Source organism: Oncorhynchus clarkii, unplaced genomic scaffold (genome assembly GCF_045791955.1).
Source record: "Oncorhynchus clarkii lewisi isolate Uvic-CL-2024 unplaced genomic scaffold, UVic_Ocla_1.0 unplaced_contig_9350_pilon_pilon, whole genome shotgun sequence".
Lineage (NCBI taxonomy): Eukaryota > Metazoa > Chordata > Actinopteri > Salmoniformes > Salmonidae > Oncorhynchus > Oncorhynchus clarkii.
The window spans coordinates 34,131-55,635 of NW_027260815.1; the positions used below are offsets into that span (position 1 = coordinate 34,131).

A 21,505-nucleotide genomic window follows, 5' to 3' on the forward strand; every position below is an offset into this window, starting at 1 on the left:
GGGACAATGTTTATCCACATAACTTTGAAAGGCACTTGACAAAAGTGATCTGCATCGAACGCACCCAATGGAGATCGCTTTGGGACTAATAACCCTGGTCTCAAATTGAGCCAAAATCACTGTCCTGAAAACTATTCACACCGAGAGTAGCCTGTAGGGTTTTCTTCAGTTTCGTGCCTACTGAACATTAGAGAAGAGAGAAGGGTCGACAGAGAGGAGAGTCGGGGGACTCAGATCGGGGTCATATTCATTATGGCACATCATAGCAAAACAGAATACGAAAAACAAACGTTTCTTATTGGACAACTCCAGGCCGTTTTCGATCTGTTTTCTTCCATGCGATGCCAAATGAACACAACCCAGGAGTGTCAGTCAGGAGGTGTGAGATCTGTATTTGAGACCAGAAGATACAGCCTTTTATTCTCTGGTGGTGTTAAAGGATTAGTTTAACCAGGTTTACATTTCCTCAGGCTTGTTCAACATTACAGGCCGACTGATCTACACAGAACCTTGCATCATAAATATCTACTTCATTGTTCATTTGTAGAGGAGTCAGTCACATTAGGGTTTTGACCCTCGAGAACACGGCCCTCCTCCTATTCAGTCCCTCTGCTCTGGGCTCAGTTCCTCCTCTCTTCTCTCCCTTTGGTCTTTTTCCCTAAGTGCTACTTTGTTTATGGACTAGAAATTGCTTCCTTCCTTCCTCCGGCAGCTCGCCCCCCTGGGGCCGGTGTGTGTGTTGTATTTACCACGGGGGTGACCTATAAACCCATATATGTCGGAAGTAATAATGCTACTGTCTCTCTCCTGTCCCATTCTACTTTGGACACCATTTTGAGATCTCTGGGTCCACCTCAAGTCGTAAGTGGTTTCTTTTTAATAATATAGATGATGCCTCACTCTCTTCTCTCGCTCTCCTTTGGAGAATGAACAGAATGATGTCTGATGTTTCCGTGGTCGGAGGAGATGGGAAGGTCACCGTCTGCTGTTAACCTTTCGGTCTGTTTTGTCCTTCAGAAGAAAGAGCCAGACAACAAGAACTTACTTATAAATCAATTGACTTTATTTAAAATCAGCGACGTCAGGAAGTTACACTATGAACAATAAGAAAATAAAAAGAAGACAGAAACGTCAAATAAAAAGATGAAAGATCCAGATAACAATCACTGCTCTTGGCACTGGATAGAACATTTATGAAAACAACAAATATTATATTAGGCTTGTGTGTTGGGGGGGGGGGGGGGGGGGTGTCTCCAACATACATCATGTTGTGGTGGTGAGAGCCGGACTAGTGAACTTAAATACCAGCTTTTTACTTAGTCTCAGAGGACATGTTCCAGGCTGATTACGCTGTTTAACCTATCAGCTGACCACATCTAGGTCCAGTTAACCAGACAGATTAACCCTTCAGTGTCTGGATAGGTGTTTAACATATCAGCTGACCACATCTAGGTCCAGTTAACCAGACAGATTAACCCTTCAGTGTCTGGATAGGTGTTTAACATATCAGCTGACCACATCTAGGTCCAGTTAACCAGACAGATTAACCCTTCAGTGGCTGGATAGGTGCTGACCACATCTAGGTCCAGTTAACCAGACAGATTAACCCTTCAGTGTCTGGATAGGTGTTTAACATATCAGCTGACCACATCTAGGTCCAGTTAACCAGACAGATTAACCCTTCAGTGTCTGGATAGGTGTTTAACATATCAGCTGACCACATCTAGGTCCAGTTAACCAGACAGATTAACCCTTCAGTGTCTGGATAGGTGTTTAACATATCAGCTGACCACATCTAGGTCCAGTTAACCAGACATATTAACCCTTCAGTGGCTGGATAGGTGCTGACCACATCTAGGTCCAGTTAACCAGACAGATTAACCCTTCAGTGGCTGGATAGGTGCTGACCACATCTAGGTCCAGCTAACCAGACAGATTAACCCTTCAGTGTCTGGATAGGTGTTTAACATATCAGTTGACCACATCTAGGTCCAGTTAACCAGACAGATTAACCCTTCAGTGGCTGGATAGGTGCTTACCACATCTAGGTCCAGCTAACCGGACAGATTTAAGTCTGGTACCTGATTCAAAATGTATTCCAATGAAAAATCCCCATGGAGAATGTTTAGTCCAGGACAAATCTGTGTCTGGGAAACAGATACCATAGGATGTAGCAATCTGATACCCGACGGTGAAGTCCATGACGTGGCATAGAACCATTGGTTGTGGTGTGCAGCTCGACTGGAACAGACCTAATAAGCACAACTTTCAGATTGAACCTTGTTTTATATATCATGAACCTCACACAACCCCACTCCTGAACCCCCGACCTTTGAACCCCACTACCGTCACTAAGGTCAGGGGGTCATGTCCCTTATAATCATCTTCACTATCCTCATCATCATCATCAATTCTTCATTAAAAACAAGGAGGAATTTTCATATGACATATGCTCCGTTTTAAAATGGTCGTTCACCACAAAAAAATAAAATGATGTAAAACAAATCTAAATAAAAATGTAAGATAAAGAGGATCTGTATACATCCAACAGAAGAATCAAGACATCCCTCTCCCAAAAAGAGAAATGAATAAATCATGATATACAAAACATCATATAAAAACATGATCGGTTCTCCACGAATACTAGGTTTGTGTGTATACTGGACTGGCCAATGCCTGTATACTGGACTGGCCAATGCCTGTATACTGGACTGGCCAATGCCTGTATACTGGACTGGCCAATGCCTGTATACTGGACTGGCCAATGCCTGTATACTGGACTGGCCAATGCCTGTATACTGGACTGGCCAATGCCTGTATACTGGACTGGCCAATGCCTGTATACTGGACTGGCCAATGCCTGTATACTGGACTGGCCAATGCCTGTATACTGGACTGGCCAATGCCTGTATACTGGACTGGCCAATGCCTGTATACTGGACTGGCCAATGCCTGTATACTGGACTGGCCAAGGCCTGTATACTGGACTGGCCAATGCCTGTATACTGGACTGGCCAATGCCTGTTTGAGATGCATCCTGATTGTGACATCCTAGAAAATGTATGGTAGGTTGCCTCTAAATAACCACAGATTTAGGATCAGTCAACCCTAACCGTACCCTGACCTTAAAGGACCAGTGCAGTCAAAAAAAGTGATGTACTTGTTGTTTTTTTATATATAATCTATTTCCATACTATGAGGATGGAATAATACTGTGGAAATGTTAATGATGATGATGCCCTTTTAGTGTAAGAGCTGTTTGAAAAGACTGCCTGAAACTTCAGCCTGTTTTGGTGTCCACAAGTTCATCTGGAAAAAAGTCTTAATTGCCCAAAATCTCACACTATCCCTTTAACCATTTGGGAAATGAGATACCATCTGACCCTGCATCAGCGATTAGGGACAGCTTCTAGCGACTCCTTTATGATACCATCTGACCCTGCATCAGCGAATAGGGACAGCTTCTAGCGACTCCTTTATGATACCATCTGACCCTGCATCAGCGATTAGGGACAGCTTCTAGCGACTCCTTTATGATACCATCTGACCCTGCATCAGCGAATAGGGACAGCTTCTAGCGACTCCTTTATGATACCATCTGACCCTGCATCAGCGATTAGGGACAGCTTCTAGCGACTCCTTTATGATACCATCTGACCCTGCATCAGCGATTAGGGACAGCGTCTAGCGACTCCTTTATGATACCATCTGACCCTGCATCAGCGATTAGGGACAGCTTCTAGCTACTCCTTTATGAAGAGGACAGGGAAGTTTGAAGTGATTGGTAAGGAGAGGTTTAACTGTTCTAGGGGTGGGTCTCAATAGTCTAACGTTGTTCTCCTCGTCTGCATTAAGGTTGGGGACCATTCCGTTTTCACTTTCTTTAAAAAATAAAAAATAATCTAAACTGAAATTGACCTCAACCCTGATCTGCACTAGTCCGAAAACAAAATAGCACAGTGAGGAAATAGACTCCTTGACTCACTTTCCACCATATTGCTTTCCCCGTGTGGTGAAAATCTTTCTTCAGGAGACTTGATATTCACCCTGAACTCTACTACCAACCCTGAGCTAAACTATACTAGACCATCAGACGACAGGAGGAGAGGAGGAGGGCTGGAGGAGTGGTGTCCTGAACTCTACTACCAACCCTGAGCTAAACTATACTAGACCATCAGACGACAGGAGGAGAGGAGGAAGGCTGGAGGAGTGGTGTCCTGAACTCTACTACCAACCCTGAGCTAAACTATACTAGACCATCAGACGACAGGAGGAGAGGAGGAGGGCTGGAGGAGTGGTGTCCTGAACTCTACTACCAACCCTGAGCTAAACTATACTAGACCATCAGACGACAGGAGGAGAGGAGGAGGGCTGGAGGAGTGGTGTCCTGAACTCTACTACCAACCCTGAGCTAAACTATACTAGACCATCAGACGACAGGAGGAGAGGAGGAGGGCTGGAGGAGTGGTGTCCTGAACTCTACTACCAACCCTGAGCTAAACTATACTAGACCATCAGAAGACAGGAGGAGGGCGTCATCACTCCCTACGGTGATGCCGTGATTCTGTTGTTTAGAAGAGGAAGAAGGATAAATAGATATCTAGTCTGCCATGGGGGAGGAAACCGTGTGTGTGTGTGTGTTTTAGACATACACCATTGTAGGTGCTTCTCTATGATGACCCTTCAGTGTTTGAGTGAATATATGGATATTTATATATGTGTGTGTGTGTGTGTGTGTGTGTGTGTGTGCGCGTGTGTGTGTGTGTGTGCGTGGTGTGTGTGTGTGTGCGTGTGTTGTGTGTGTGTGCGTGTGTATATGTGTGTGTGTGTGGTCATTAACATTGCGGAGGTCTTTATCTGACAGTGACTCCCAGTTTCTCCAGCACCCTGACACCTTTCTCCTGGTACTCCTCCCTGGTCAGCCAGAAGTTATCTTTGTCCTTCATGATGTCCGCCAGCACGGCCCCGCCCAGGAACACCATGTGCTTACGCCGCGGCGGGTCCTCGATGCGGATCTTAAATTTCTACAGAGGGAGACAATTCAGCATTATGTCCGAGGGGAGGAGTTTGGGGAGGAGTTTGGGGAGGAGTTTGGCACAGGATGGATGAATCTTGGCCTCATCATATAACGCCTAGTAATTCAGGATGCAAGGTGATTTGTAGAGCAGGGACTATATGTTCTACTTCTGTTGTGTACTATGAGCTGACTACTTAAGAGATGTTTCTTCTGTCTCCACCTAGTGGGTTAACTACAACACTGAACCATGTTGAGGAAATGGGCCATGTCCCAATACTTTTCAACATACATCCTTCCTCCCACCCTTCAGGTCCATTAGGGACCGGTTGGACCTTTAGACAGGTCATCATTGCAAATAACAATCTGTTATTGACTTACATTTACGAATAGAGAGTTAAATAAAAACAAAAATATATTTTAAAAGAGTTGTTCTCACCGAGAGTTTGTCCACGTCGCCTTTCAGCACGCGTTCCAGGTAGAGCTGTTTGAGCTCCCTCTCTAGTCGAGATGGAAGACCTGGATACATGGTGGACCCACCTGACAACACTATGTGTTTATAGAACTCAGACCTGAGAGAGAGGTGAGAGATGGGGGGGGGGGGCAGAGAGAGAGAGGTGAGAGAGGGGGGAGGCAGAGAGAGAGGTGAGAGAGGGGGGAGGCAGAGAGAGGGGGGAGGAAGAGAGAGGGGGGGGGGGGGCAGAGAGAGAGAGGTGAGAAAGGGGGGAGGCAGAGAGATATAGGTGAGAGGGGGGAGGAAGAGAGAGGGGGGGGCAGAGAGAGAGAGGTGAGATAGGGGGGAGGCAGAGAGAGAGAGAGAGGGGAGATTAAAAAAGTGTGTGTGTGTATTGTCAGTGTGTGTGTATTGTCGGTCTGTGTGTGTGTGTATTGTCGGTCTGTGTGTCTGTGTATTGTCGGTCTGTGTGTGTATGAGTGTCTGTGTGTGTGTATTGTCGGTCTGTGTGTGTATGAGTGTCTGTCTGTGTGTGTGTACTGTCGGTCTGTGTGTGTGTGTACTGTCGGTCTGTGTGTGTGTGTACTGTCGGTCTGTGTGTGTACTGTCGGTCTGTGTGTGTACTGTCGGTCTGTGTGTGTACTGTCGGTCTGTGTGTGTACTGTCGGTCTGTGTCTGTGTGTACTGTCGGTCTGTGTCTGTGTGTACTGTCGGTCTGTGTGTGTATTGTCGGTCTGTGTGTATTGTCGGTCTGTGTCTGTGTGTGTATTGTCGGTCTGTGTCTGTGTGTATTGTCAGTCTGTGTGTACTGTCGGTCTGTGTGTGTACTGTCGGTCTGTGTGTGTATTGTCGGTCTGTGTCTGGGTGTATTGTCGGTCTGTGTGTATTGTCGGTCTGTGTCTGTGTGTGTATTGTCGGTCTGTGTGTGTATTGTCGGTCTGTGTGTGTTAGTTACCTGGTGTCGATGTCTGCTGCATGGATAGTGTTGAAGAGCAGCTCTGCCACCCCGACTCCCTCTACGTTGATGAGATGGGGCTGGAACAAAGCCTCTGGAGCCTCGAAACGCTCCCCTCCCACCTTGATCACCCTGCCGTCTGGGAGCTGGAGGGGGGAGGGAGGGAGGGAGGGAGGGAAGGGGGAGGGAGGGAGGAGGGAGGGAGATTGAAAGTCAGAGGGTGGTGTGTGTATGTTGTTCAGGCTTACGTGTGGTGAATGTGTAGTAGTGTCTTGTTGATGATCACGTGTGGTGGTGAGTGTGTATGTGTGTGTGTGTGTGTGTGTGTGTGTGTGTGTGTGTGTGTGTGTGTGTGTGTGTGTGCATTTACTGTAAAACGTGTTGATCTGTATTTTATGCGTTGTGTGCGTCTTTGTAGCTCAGGCCGTGGGAGGAAGTTGAGAGCTGCCCAGCCACCGCCGCCCTGTGGCCACAAAGGATATGATGTCACGCCCCCACAGACACACTACCCACCTTGTCTCTCACACACACTCTTAAGATGTGTGTGTTTTATAATGAGTTCCCTTCTTATGAAAGAAAAGCAATATCATGGAGGAATATTCCACCCACTCTCTGGAAGCTGCTCAGCACTTCCTGGTTCCTCTGAAGCTCCACCGACATTAACATATAGAGACCAATCCAGTTCTGTTACTTATCAGCTGCTCAGAGTCGTGTGGTGGTATATTCTGTTACTCATCAGCTGCTCAGAGTCGTGTGGTGGTATATTCTGTTACTCATCAGCTGCTCAGAGTCGTGTGGTGGTATATTCTGTTACTCATCAGCTGCTCAGAGTCGTGTGGTGGTATATTCTGTTACTCATCAGCTGCTCAGAGTGGTGTGGTGTGGGGGTATATTCTGTTACTCATCAGCTGCTCAGAGTGGTGTGGTGTGGGGGTATATTCTGTTACTCATCAGCTGCTCAGAGTGGTGTGGGGGTATATTCTGTTACTCATCAGCTGCTCAGAGTCGTGTGGTGGTATATTCTGTTACTCATCAGCTGCTCAGAGTGGTGTGGTGGTATATTCTGCTACTCATCAGCTGCTCAGAGTCGTGTGGTGGTATATTCTGTTACTCATCAGCTACTCAGAGTCGTGTGGTGTGGTGGTATATTCTGTTACTCATCAGCTGCTCAGAGTCGTGTGGTGGTATATTCTGTTACTCATCAGCTGCTCAGAGTCGTGTGGTGGTATATTCTGTTACTCATCAGCTGCTCAGAGTGGTGTGGTGGTATATTCTGTTACTCATCAGCTGCTCAGAGTGGTGTGGTGGTATATTCTGTTACTCATCAGCTGCTCAGAGTCGTGTGGTGGTATATTCTGTTACTCATCAGCTGCTCAGAGTCGTGTGGTGGTATATTCTGTTACTCATCAGCTACTCAGAGTCGTGTGGTGGTATATTCTGTTACTCATCAGCTGCTCAGAGTCGTGTGGTGGTATATTCTGTTACTCATCAGCTGCTCAGAGTCGTGTGGTGGTATATTCTGTTACTCATCAGCTACTCAGAGTCGTGTGGTGGTATATTCTGTTACTCATCAGCTACTCAGAGTCGTGTGGTGTGGTGGTATATTCTGTTACTCATCAGCTGCTCAGAGTCGTGTGGTGGTATATTCTGTTACTCATCAGCTGCTCAGAGTCGTGTGGTGGTATATTCTGTTACTTATCAGCTGCTCAGAGTCGTGTGGTGGTATATTCTGTTACTCATCAGCTACTCAGAGTCGTGTGGTGGTATATTCTGTTACTCATCAGCTACTCAGTCGTGTGGTGTGGTGGTATATTCTGTTACTCATCAGCTGCTCAGAGTCGTGTGGTGGTATATTCTGTTACTCATCAGCTGCTCAGAGTCGTGTGGTGGTATATTCTGTTACTCATCAGCTGCTCAGAGTCATGTGGTGTGGTGGTATATTCTGTTACTCATCAGCTGCTCAGAGTCGTGTGGTGGTATATTCTGTTACTCATCAGCTGCTCAGAGTCGTGTGGTGGTATATTCTGTTACTCATCAGCTGCTCAGAGTCATGTGGTGGTATATTCTGTTACTCATCAGCTGCTCAGAGTCATGTGGTGTGGTGGTATATTCTGTTACTCATCAGCTGCTCAGAGTCGTGTGGTGGTATATTCTGTTACTCATCAGCTGCTCAGAGTCGTGTGGTGGTATATTCTGTTACTCATCAGCTGCTCAGAGTGGTGTGGTGGTATATTCTGTTACTCATCAGCTGCTCAGAGTGGTGTGGTGGTATATTCTGTTACTCATCAGCTGCTCAGAGTCGTGTGGTGGTATATTCTGTTACTCATCAGCTGCTCAGAGTGGTGTGGTGTGGTGGTATATTCTGTTACTCATCAGCTGCTCAGAGTCGTGTGGTGGTATATTCTGTTACTCATCAGCTGCTCAGAGTTGTGTGGTGGTATATTCTGTTACTCATCAGCTACTCAGAGTCGTGTGGTGGTATATTCTGTTACTTATCAGCTGCTCAGAGTCGTGTGGTGGTATATTCTGTTACTCATCACCTGCTCAGAGTGGTGTGGTGGTATATTCTGTTACTCATCAGCTGCTCAGAGTCATGTGGTGTGGGGGTATATTCTGTGGGGGTCATTGGGGGGGGTTCTATGCACCATAAATGTTATTTTAGACTGAAGCTCCAGACAACAACAAAACAGCTGCAAAAACGCTATTGATACTGGCCTGTTATTTAGGGTCCAAAAGCTCTGAATTGGTCACTAGGGGTCTATTTACACTGACCGTGCAGGACTCAACCAGCACAGAGGTTAGTTACTGACCTGGTACGACTCACCTGGTACGACTCACCTGGTAGGACAGTGGTACTGACCTGGTACGACTCACCTGGTAGGACAGTGGTACTGACCCGGTAGGACTGACCCGGTAGCACAGTGGTACTGACCCGGTAGGACTGACCCGGTGGGACTGACCCGGCAGGACAGTGGTACTGACCTGGTAGGACTGACCCAGTAGGACAATGGTACTGACCCGGTAGGACTGACCCGGTAGCACAGTGGTACTGACCTGGTAGAACTGACCCAGTAGGACAGTGGTACTGACCCGGTAGGATAGTGGTACTGACCCGGTAGGACTGACCCAGTAGGACTGACCCAGTAGGACAGTGGTACTGACCTGGTAGGACTGACCCGGTAGGAAAGTGGTACTGATCTGGTAGGACTGACCCGGTAGCACAGTGGTACTGACCTGGTAGAACTGACCCGGTAGGACTGACCCGGTAGCACAGTGGTACTGACCCGGTAGAACAGTGGTACTGACCTGGTAGGACTCGACCAGCACGGTGGTCTCCAGAGCCAGTTTCTGCTCCTGTTCGATGTTGTAGCCCACGTAGCACAGCTTCTCCTTCATCATACGCACCGTCTCAAAGTCCGCAGAGTGGTTGAACGCATAGCCCCTCAGCAACAACAGCTGGAGATCAGAGAAGTAGAGAGGTGTTTCCACCAAGCTTATTAGGGAAAGGGGGATACCGTGTCAGTTGTACAACTGAAATGTGTCTTCCACATTAAACCCAACCCCGCTGAATCACCCTTAACATCCACGTCTTCAGCACCCGGGGAACAGTGGGTTAAACTGCCTTGCTCAGTGGCAGAATGACAGATTTTTACCTTGTCAACTCGGTTACTGGCCCAACACTCTAACCACTAGGCTACCTGCTGGTTACTAGTCCAACGCTCTAACCACTAGGCTACCTGGTGGTTACTGGCCCAACGCTCTAACCACTAGGCTACCTGCTGGTTACTGGCCCAACGCTCTAACCACTAGGCTACCTGCTGGTTACTGGCCCAACTCTCTAACCTCTAGGCTACCTGCTGGTTACTGGCCCAACACTCTAACCACTAGGCTACCTGCTGGTTACTGGCCCAACACTCTAACCACTAGGCTATCTGCTGGTTACTGGCCCAACACTCTAACCACTAGGCTACCTGCTGGTTACTGGCCCAACACTCTAACCACTAGGCTACCTGCTGGTTACTGACCCAACGCTCTAACCACTAGGCTACCTGCTGGTTACTGGTCCAACTCTCTAACCACTAGGCTACCTGCTCGTTACTGACCCAACGCTCTAACCACTAGGCTACCTGCTGGTTACTAGCCCAACACTCTAACCACTAGGCTACCTGCTGGTTACTGGCCCAACACTCTAACCACTAGGCTACCTGCTGGTTACTGACCCAACGCTCTAACCACTAGGCTACCTGCTGGTTACTGGTCCAACTCTCTAACCACTAGGCTACCTGCTCGTTACTGACCCAACGCTCTAACCACTAGGCTACCTGCTGGTTACTGGCCCAACACTCTAACCACTAGGCTACCTGCTGGTTACTAGCCCAACGCTCTAACCACTAGGCTACCTGCTGGTTACTGGCCCAACACTCTAACCACTATGCTACCTGCTGGTTACTGGCCCAACACTCTAACCACTAGGCTACCTGCTGGTTACTGGTCCAACACTCTAACCACTAGGCTACTGGCCCAACGCTCTAACCACTAGGCTACCTGCTGGTTACTGGCCCAACACTCTAACCACTAGGCTACTGGCCCAACACTCTAACCACTAGGCTACTGGCCCAACACTCTAACCACTAGGCTACTGGCCCAACACTCTAACCACTAGGCTACCTGCTGGTTACTGGTCCAACACTCTAACCACTAGGCTACTGGCCCAACACTCTAACCACTAGGCTACCTGCTGGTTACTGGCCCAACACTCTAACCACTAGGCTACCTGCTGGTTACTGGTCCAACACTAACCACTAGGCTACCTGCACTGGGACAGTGAATGAGGACCGTAGCTGGAGTACAACTACAGACCAAAAGCTGCATGTTCCAGTCGCATCGGGGACAACCATAACCCAATTATCCTAACCTGCCGCGTTTCCTAACCTGACGCGTTTCATTCTCCTAACCTGACGCGTTTCATTCTCCTAACCTGCCGCGTCTCCTAACCTGCCGCGTCTCCTAACCTGCCGCGTCTCCTAACCTGCCGCATCTCCTAACCTGCCGCGTCTCCTAACCTGCCGCGCTCCATTCTCCTAACCTGCCGCGTTCCATTCTCCTAACCTGCCGCGTCTCCTAACCTGCCGCGTTCCATTCTCCTAACCTGCCGCGTCTCCTAACCTGCCGCGTTCCATTCTCCTAACCTGCCGCGTTTCCTTCTCTTCTTTCCATAGTTGTACTCCATTTAACCAAAACAGTGAATGAGGGGGCAATCAATGTGTATGAGATCCAGGGGTCAGAGGTGAGGGGTCAGAGGTACCTTAATGAGGTAGCGGGTTATGTCCCTCCCTGCGATGTCCAGGCGTCGTGTCAGATGGGGCAAGCTGAAGCCCTCGTACACCGGACAGATGTGTGTCACACCGTCCCCAGAGTCCACCACAACACCTGTCAGCAGGCCTGAGGGCAGAAACACACAGAGAGGTCAGACACGCACACAGAGAAATCAGACACGGACACAGACAGTGGTCTCACACACACACACACAGGTCACACAGACAGTGGTCTCACACACACACACACAGGTCACACAGACACACACACACACACACACACACACACACACACACACACACACAGAGGTCAGACACACACACACACACACAGAGGTCAGACACACACACACACACACACACAGAGGTCAGACACACACACACACACACAGAGGTCAGACACACACACACACACACAGAGGTCAGACACACACACACACACACACACACACAGAGGTCAGACACACACACACACACACACACACAGAGGTCAGACACACACACACACACACACAGAGGTCAGACACACACACACACACACACACACACAGAGGTCAGACACACACACAGAGGTCAGACACACACACAGAGGTCAGACACACACACAGAGGTCAGACACACACACAGAGGTCTGACACACACACAGAGGTCAGACACACACACAGAGGTCAGACACACACACACAGAGGTCAGACACACACACAGAGGTCAGACACACACACAGAGGTCAGACACACACACAGAGGTCAGACACACACACAGAGGTCAGACACACACACACAGAGGTCAGACACACACACACAGAGGTCAGACACACACACACAGAGGTCAGACACACACACACAGAGGTCAGACACACACACACAGAGGTCAGACACACACACACAGAGGTCAGACACACACACAGAGGTCAGACACACACACAGAGGTCAGACACACACACACACAGAGGTCAGACACACACACACAGAGGTCAGACACACACACAGAGTAACATAATTAACACCCCTCCGATACGTTTCACAAGCCCTCTGAATGGGAGGGAGTAAGCTGTGTTGAGTTGGGGCTTAAAGTGAACCAGAGAGAGTTGAAGAGGCTGTGTGTTCCTCTAGTCTAGTACCTTGGGCGTAGAGCGTCAGCACAGCCTGGATAGCAATGTAGACCCCTGAGAACTGATACGTCTCAAACATCACCTACCAGAGACAGAGAGACAACTTTAAAAGACTGCCGTCAAATACAGTCTTACAGCTGGACTGCTTCTGTAATGATGAAAATGTGTAACACACTGTTAATGCTGAACCCACTGACCCTCACACAGCTTTATAGAGCTCTGTTAATGCTGAACCCACTGACCCTCACACAGCTTTATAGAGCTCTGTTAATGCTGATCCTCACACAGCTTTAGAGTTCTGTTAATGCTGAACCCACTGATCCTCACACAGCTTTTAGAGCTCTGTTAATGCTGAACCCACTGACCCTCACACAGCTTTAGAGTTCTGTTAATGCCGAACCCACTGACCCTCACACAGCTTTATAGAGCTCTGTTAATGCTGAACCCACTGACCCTCACACACTTTTATAGAGCTCTGTTAATGCTGAACCCACTCACCCTCACACAGCTTTATAGAGCTCTGTTAATGCTGAACCCACTGACCCTCACACAGCTTTATAGAGCTCTGTTAATGCTGAACCCACTGACCCTCACACAGCTTTAGAGCTCTGTTAATGCTAAACCCACTGACCCTCACACAGCTTTAGAGCTCTGTTAATGATGAACCCACTGACCCTCACACAGCTTTAGAGCTCTGTTAATGCTGATCCTCACAGCTTTAGAGCTCTGTTAATGCTGAACCCACTGACCCTCACACAGCTTTAGAGCTCTGTTAATGATGAACCCACTGATCCTCACACAGCTTTAGAGCTCTGTTAATGATGAACCCAATGACCCTCACATAGCTTTAGACCTCTGTTAATGCTGAACCCACTGACCCTCACACAGCTTTAGACCTCTGTTAATGCTGAACCCACTGACCCTCACACAGCTTTATAGAGCTCTGTTAATGCTGAACCCACTGACCCTCACACAGCTTTAGAGCTCTGTTAATGATGAACCCACTGATCCTCACACAGCTTTAGAGCTCTGTTAATGATGAACCCAATGACCCTCACATAGCTTTAGACCTCTGTTAATGCTGAACCCACTGACCCTCACACAGCTTTAGACCTCTGTTAATGCTGAACCCACTGACCCTCACACAGCTTTATAGAGCTCTGTTAATGCTGAACCCACTGACCCTCACACAGCTTTAGAGCTCTGTTAATGCTGATCCTCACACAGCTTTAGAGCTCGGTTAATGATGAACCCACTGATCCTCACACAGCTTTAGAGCTCTGTTAATGATGAACCCACTGACCCTCACATAGCTTTAGACCTCTGTTAATGCTGAACCCACTGAACCTCACACAGATGTTCCTACATTAGTTCTCATACGTTAATGAGGTCAGAGTGGTAGCTAGCTGTTGCTATGCACTTGGAGTCAACTTGCTACACACCCCCCACCCCCTCCGACATACACACCTCGATGATCTTCTCTCGGTTCTTGGTGGGGTTCATGGGCGGCTCGGTGAGCAGGATCTTGCAGTTCCTGGAGTCGATGTTGAGCTTCTCAGGCCCGAAGGTGTAGTCCCACAGGTGCTTCATGTCGTCCCAGTTCCTGACGATGCCGTTCTCCATGGGGTAGTTGACCTCTAGCATGGAGCGCAGCTCGCTGGCCTCGTCTCCCACCATCAGGTCCTATAGACGTTGAGGGGTTTAAGGTTCAGATAGACACTCCTGGGTCGTGTTCATTAGCACACGACGTGACAAAGCATTTTGCAACAGTAAACAGAAACAAGCGTTTTTTTCTTATTGGAAAAGTTGAGGTGTTGTTCTCCGTGGGATAGTTTGGGTTCGATCGGTGGAGGGGCCTCATGAATACGGCCCTGGAGAAATCAGACCGTTAGCTTAGCTGTACCGTCACCTTTCATCAGCAGTAACAGAGGGGCATGTCAACACTGCCTCCATGACGGCTCCACGACGGCCTAAAGAGACACAGTAATGGGATATACACATACGCAGCAGCGCTCAAAAAAAAAAAAGAGGCAAGTCACATCCGTTAGCAATTACCCAGCATGCATTCTTTAAAACAGCATGCTTCCATGCATTCACTCTTAAAACCTGTTCCCTTTCTGACCAGAGCACAGGGCTACAATCCTAAACTTGAGAAACATGCAAGTAACTTACACGGACACCATTGACGTCAATGAGAAGTTTGCCTGACAATCTGTGCATGCAGGTCAAGTTCAGATTCAGTCTCATTTGAGCAAGGCTCAGTCAGAGTTACATGCAAACCAGGCATTGGGAATCACTACATGATTGGTTAGCCAAGTGTTAGTCACACAGTACAACGTTTCCTATTTCACTGGCACACACTGAGCCTGACGGTCATCAGCACAGACTAGAAAACTGTTCCCACGGAAGCTACTTGACACAATCCGTTTAGAAACCGTAGCCTGGTCCCAGATCTGTTTGTATTGGTTTGACTTGTGCCAACTGCTATGGTCAATGGTTGGGACAAACAGATCTAGGACCAGGTTAGAGAAACAGTTGATACAGTGTGTGTTTTGGCACTGAAGGAGCCCCCGTCTGGCAGGGCCATGTGTTTTCAATGAAGACCTGCTGCTTCCATCCTGTCTGTTCTGCCAATCAACAGCCATGTACACACACCACCACACACACACACCACCATCACACACACACACCACCATCACACACACCACCATCACACACACCATCACACACACACCACCATCACACACACCACCATCACACACCACCACACACACACACCACCATCACACACACACACACCATCACACACACACACCATGTACACGCACCACCACACACACACCATCACACACACACACACACACACACCATGTACACGCACCATGTACACGCACACACACACCATCACACACACACCATGTACACGCACCATCACACACACCACCATCACACACACCATGTACACGCACCATGTACACGCACCATCACACACACCACCATCACACACACCATGTACACGCACCATCACACACACACACCATCACACACACACCACCATCACACACACACACACACCATCACACACGCACCATCACACACGCACCATCACACACGCACCATCACACACACACCACCATCACACACCATCACACACACCACCATCACACACACACACCATGTACACACACACCATCATCAGACACACACACACACCATCATCATCACACACACACCATCATCACACAAACACACCATCATCACACAAACACCATCACAACTTTCAATTCATTATCTGAAAGCTGATTGACATTTGCTGCACTATTATTGTTGTTAATAAGTTCAACTTGTCTTCCTAAAACATATCTGAAGACAGTTTAAAATCTCCTTCTACTGTTGTATTAAAAAGGTACAGGTGGGGGACCATAAAACACAATATGACAAGGCCCCCAGCCAAAAGTGCACGAGTAGTCGCCCGATAGTAATCTCATTGTCCCTCGTTTGTTTGCATGTTCGTCCACCACTTGTAGGTCTTCCACCACTGATGTCACTCAACCCTGATCATCATCTTCTCTCTCTGCATCAACGACTACCTGTCCACTCCAAACATCTTGGAGAGAGTACCGAGGTTTCTAATCTTGGTGAAGGCACCAGGGTTAGATGCACAAGATGCACAACTGTAGTGTTTTGTGTTTTAAACAACTTAAAACGACAACAAAAGACAGTTATGCTCATCATCATTGATTAGGGATATCATCATTGATTAGGGATATCATCATTGATTAGGGATATCATCATTGATTAGGGATATCATCATTGATTAGGGATATCATCATTGATTAGGGATATCATCATTGATTAGGGATATCATCATTGATTAGAGATATCAACATGAGCTAGCACCAGCGGTTTGATCTGACCATGAGCTAGCACCAGCGGTTTGATCTGACCATGAGCTAGCACCAGCGGTGTGATCTGCACATGAGCTAGTACCAGCGGTGTGATCTGACCATGAGCTAGTACCAGCGGTTTGATCTGCACATGAGCTAGTACCAGCGGTGTGATCTGCACATGAGCTAGCACCAGCGGTTTGATCTGACCATGAGCTAGTACCAGCGGTTTGATCTGACCATGAGCTAGCACCAGCGGTGTGATCTGACCATGAGCTAGTACCAGCGGTGTGATCTGACCATGAGCTAGCACCAGCGGTTTGATCTGCACATGAGCTAGTACCAGCGGTGTGATCTGACCATGAGCTAGCACCAGCGGTTTGATCTGCACATGAGCTAGCACCAGCGGTTTGATCTGCACATGAGCTAGTACCAGCGGTTTGATCTGCACATGAGCTAGCACCAGCGGTTTGATCTGCACATGAGCTAGCACCAGCGGTTTGATCTGCACATGAGCTAGTACCAGCGGTGTGATCTGACCATGAGCTAGTACCAGCGGTGTGATCTGACCATGAGCTAGCACCAGCCGGGACAGTCTCCCTCTAGCGCGAGTGAAGTGAGTTGGGAACAGCTGAATGTATGGGTCTTAGAAGCTGTTCACATACAGAATCTTTATGTCCCAACTCACAATCTAATATGCTTCCCCAAAATAACATTTTTTTGTTGTGGGAGAACATTTATATTCATTGCTGATTTGAAATGATTTATACTTTTACTTTTGATACTATATTTTAGCAATAACATTTATTTTTAATAGTTAAGTATATTTATTTACTCAAGTAGTATTTTACTAGGTGACTTGAGCCATTGTCTATTAAAGGTATATTCACTTTTACTCAAGTATGACCATTTAGAACTTTTTCCACCACTGCATGTGCATATAGGCACATTCATTTCTTAATTTTTAAATGAAAGTATGATCACTTATCTGAGAAGGTACCAAAAAAACGTCTGAACAATTGGTTACCTGAGGGTTGACTCAACACCAATGTTTTTTCTTCAGTTTTGAAATTGGCCACTAGGGGATCACAACTCGATAACTGAATAATGAAACATCTGATTGGCTAAGAATAAAAACTGTTATGGATGTAACAACCAGATTAATTGGCTGAAACATAAAACAGTGGGAAAAGTTGATTATAAAACTAGTTTTTTATTATACATTTGAATCCAAAGCTGGAAGTGGGCTTAATGGGTACGTGGGCTTAATGGGCACGTGGGCTTAATGGGTACGTGGGCTTAATGGGTACGTGGGCTTAATGGGCACGTGGGCTTAATGGGCACGTGGGCTTAATGGGTACGTGGGCTTAATGGGAACGCTGACCCTATATAGGGAACCGGATGTCATTTCAGACACAGGCCATGTAGCATTCAAGTTCCTTCTGCTAAACTAACTTGAGATGAAAAACAGGAACAACAAAACAGTGAAATGAGTGGACTCTTAAAAATCGCTAGATTTCTGTCTGCCTAGTCATTAGGAATCCATTTTTCTCCACAGAAGTACTTCAAATGTTATAATTAGCCAAATATTTAGCCAAATAAAACACCAATTAGAGACAAATTAAATATAGAAAACAACAAATAAAAGGCACTCCAAATGTAGTAGCTATGTGGTAAAAAACACAGCATCACTCTCTCTCTCCCCGTTAGGCAACCAGGGAGGACATGGGCCTGCACACGCCAGCCAGGAATTCACACCACTTACCATCTTCTGAATATTCTACTTCATCATGTGATGACAGGTGAAGGATTTGGAGCATAAAGTAGAGAGTCAGCCAGTAAAACAAAGAGAGAGGAAGGGATGTCATTTTAAAATAGGTGTTACTAGACTCAGGGAGTCAGTATGACAGACATAGATGAGATTAAGCCTAGTCCATGCTTCTTGGTCCAGGAATAGGGTTGTTGTGTCGGGGTAACTTTTGAACCCACGTTGGAGTGTTGCACAGGAGAGGGGAGCTTCGTAGTATTACCTTAATCTCAATGTTGCCCACTTTGGCTGTGGAGCGAATGATTGGCCTGCCCACCAAGGCAGGGAAGATGTGCTCGGGGAAGTTGGAGCCTGCATAGCCACACTTCACAAACTGAGAGAGAGACAGAGAGAGAGAGAGATTTATATATTTTCTTTAGTTAAAATATTTTACTAGGCAAGTCAGTTAAGAACAAATTCTTATATACAATGTCGGCCTACCAAAAGGCCTCCTGGGGATTAAAAATAAAGATACAGAGAGCGAGAAAGAGATAATATATTCAAATATATATATATATTAACACTGTATATTGCCCAGGCAATACTGGTATGTTCCTTCCATGTGAATAAATATTGTTTGTATTGGACTGGTTTGAATTAAAAGACAGGAGGAAGAGAGAGTGAGCACGGGTGGAGAGGATGTGGAGAGATGAGGCAAATGTGGAAGACATGGGCTTTATTTGAACTCCCCAAAGCAAAATAGCCTAGTTATTATGCCTAATCTCAGTTACCCAGAAGTAACGAGAGATTAAGTTAAGGCAAAATTATAGTCCACACTTATTCGGGCATCAGAAAGCAATTACTGATAATATTTGTGACCTTCGCTTCAGTAGACTTGAGTAAGGGTCACAAGCTCTAGCCTAGCAGTGAATGTGTGTGGTGTGTGTATCTTAGAATCCTAGCTGTGGTTAAGAAACTAGTCTCACTTCCGCTTGACTCATTTCTTCAGCCCTTCACAGTGAGCACTTTTTAGCTGCATACACACTATGCCAGCGTCGCTTCAAATCGCTGAGAGTCAGAAGTACAATCCAAAAACAACCACTAAGACCCCTTTGGTGTGTCCAGATTTGAAGGATCCGAGTACTGTAAGCTATTTTTACTACCTATGTCCTAAATGACGGAGGGACCTCAGAATCCCTAGAAACAGTTGTCAGGAGGAGCACAGCCCCGATGCTGTTTCCCAGATAAAACTATTTTATAGCGTTCCATAAAAAAATATTGGAAATCTTACCGGATATTGCCAGCTAGCTATTAACACACAGGAATGGGTTATGGTTAACGTGAACTAGCTTAACTAATTCTGTCGTTATAACCTGAGGCATAAGGACCAGTAGAAACAAATGTGAATTTACAAAACATTCAAAACACGTCGACATCAACATTGAGTGAAAATGTAGTTAATTGGCTAACGCTGGTTAGCTGACCTAACTAGACTAGCTAACCAGCTAACTAACTAACTAACACGAAAGCTGGGTCAAACGATTTAATAGGTTTGAGCTAACAGGCCGATTTAATTTTTGCACCGTGAAATTGATTGTTATTGAATGTATTGGAAGATGACAACATAGCTAGCCAGCGGTAGATAATTGTAAAAACGGACAGACATTCCTGTCTAGCGTTACCCACCGACTTAACTAGCTAACGTTAGAGCGCTAGCAACACATCATCCACTTCCTGTTTCAGATAAAAATGTTCTCCTGCCATTCTGCCTTGGAAAAATACAGCATTAATAGAACTCGGTCATATGCAGCTTTCCACTCATAAACTTACCCCGGTTCCATTGTCACAAACCACCACTTTCCTTCCCTGGCTATCCATTTTGCAAAACCCAGGAGCCAGCAAACCTCCCAAGCTCAACTTTCTTCAGCAAGCCGGAAGTCACCACCCAGACTGTCTTGGCATCTTCCGGGGGGGTGGGTTCGAATACCTTTCGATGGCATTCATCCATTCTTCTTTCCTTCCTAGAAATGTCACAGAACAAAATAAGTATAAAATCCAGGGGCCAAGTAGGCTACTGTGGCTATTTGATCGTAATGTAGACCTACCAGAGTGGCCTACCATAAAACAACAATGAAGAAAATGCATCCCATAACACTTTAATAGCTATTCTATCGTACAGCCGACAGCAGCAGCCAATGTGTTGTGTTCAATGCCTACATTCCATGAGACTTTTGGGGGAAAAAGTGCAGGGCTTGACCTTCAGACAAGGTGACTGAAAATGTTGTGTTGTTTAATGCAAGAAACCACTTTACAAAATAAAATGCATTATTATTCCAATACCAATATTGAACGAATCAGACAAATAAAAGCTACCCTCTGCCCATTCAAGCCTGTCTCAAAATACAACACTGCCCCTTTAAGACAAAAAAAAGCTCTTTACTTGACTTGCTTTTCAGAGATGTCTAGAAATGTACATGTTTAGTGCTCTTTTAGGAAACAATCACCCCCCTATTGTTGACTAATAATGATCTATAACTGGGCTAATAACTCACTAACTAGTAATCACTCCCCTATTGCTGACTAATAATGATCTATAACTGGGCTAATAACTCACTAACAATCACTCCCCTATTGTTGACTAATAATGATCTATAACTGGGCTAATAACTCACTAACAATCACCCCCCTATTGCTGACTAATAATGATCTATAACTGGACTAATAACTCACTAACAATCACTCTCCTATTGTTGACTACTAATGATCTATAACTGGGTTAATACCTCACTAACAATCACTCCCCTATTGTTGACTACTAATGATCTATAACTGGGCTAATAACTCACTAACAATCACTCCCCTATTGTTGACTACTAATGATCTATAACTGGGCTAATAACTCACTAACAATCACTCCCCTATTGTTGACTACTAATGATCTATAACTGGGCTAATAACTCACTAACTAGCAAAGGATATTAACAAAATGTGCACAAGTGGCTACATGCAGTTCTTTCTTTGA

General features: G+C 46.5%; 1 protein-coding gene across 1 annotated transcript; it reads right to left on the reverse strand.

Moving 5' to 3' along the window:
- Positions 1–4,782: 4,782 nt before the first annotated feature.
- LOC139401787 (actin-related protein 2-A-like) lies at positions 4,783–20,440 on the reverse strand. Its single transcript, XM_071145759.1, has 9 exons — positions 20,314–20,440; positions 18,767–18,877; positions 14,317–14,532; positions 12,859–12,931; positions 11,729–11,865; positions 9,730–9,879; positions 6,424–6,569; positions 5,454–5,586; positions 4,783–5,024 (listed from the first exon to the last, which is right to left on the reverse strand). The coding sequence occupies exons 1-9, from the start codon at positions 20,359–20,361 to the stop codon at positions 4,854–4,856; spliced, it is 1,185 nt and encodes a 394-aa protein (XP_071001860.1). The 5' UTR covers positions 20,362–20,440; the 3' UTR covers positions 4,783–4,853.
- Between the last annotated feature and the right edge of the window lie 1,065 nt (positions 20,441–21,505).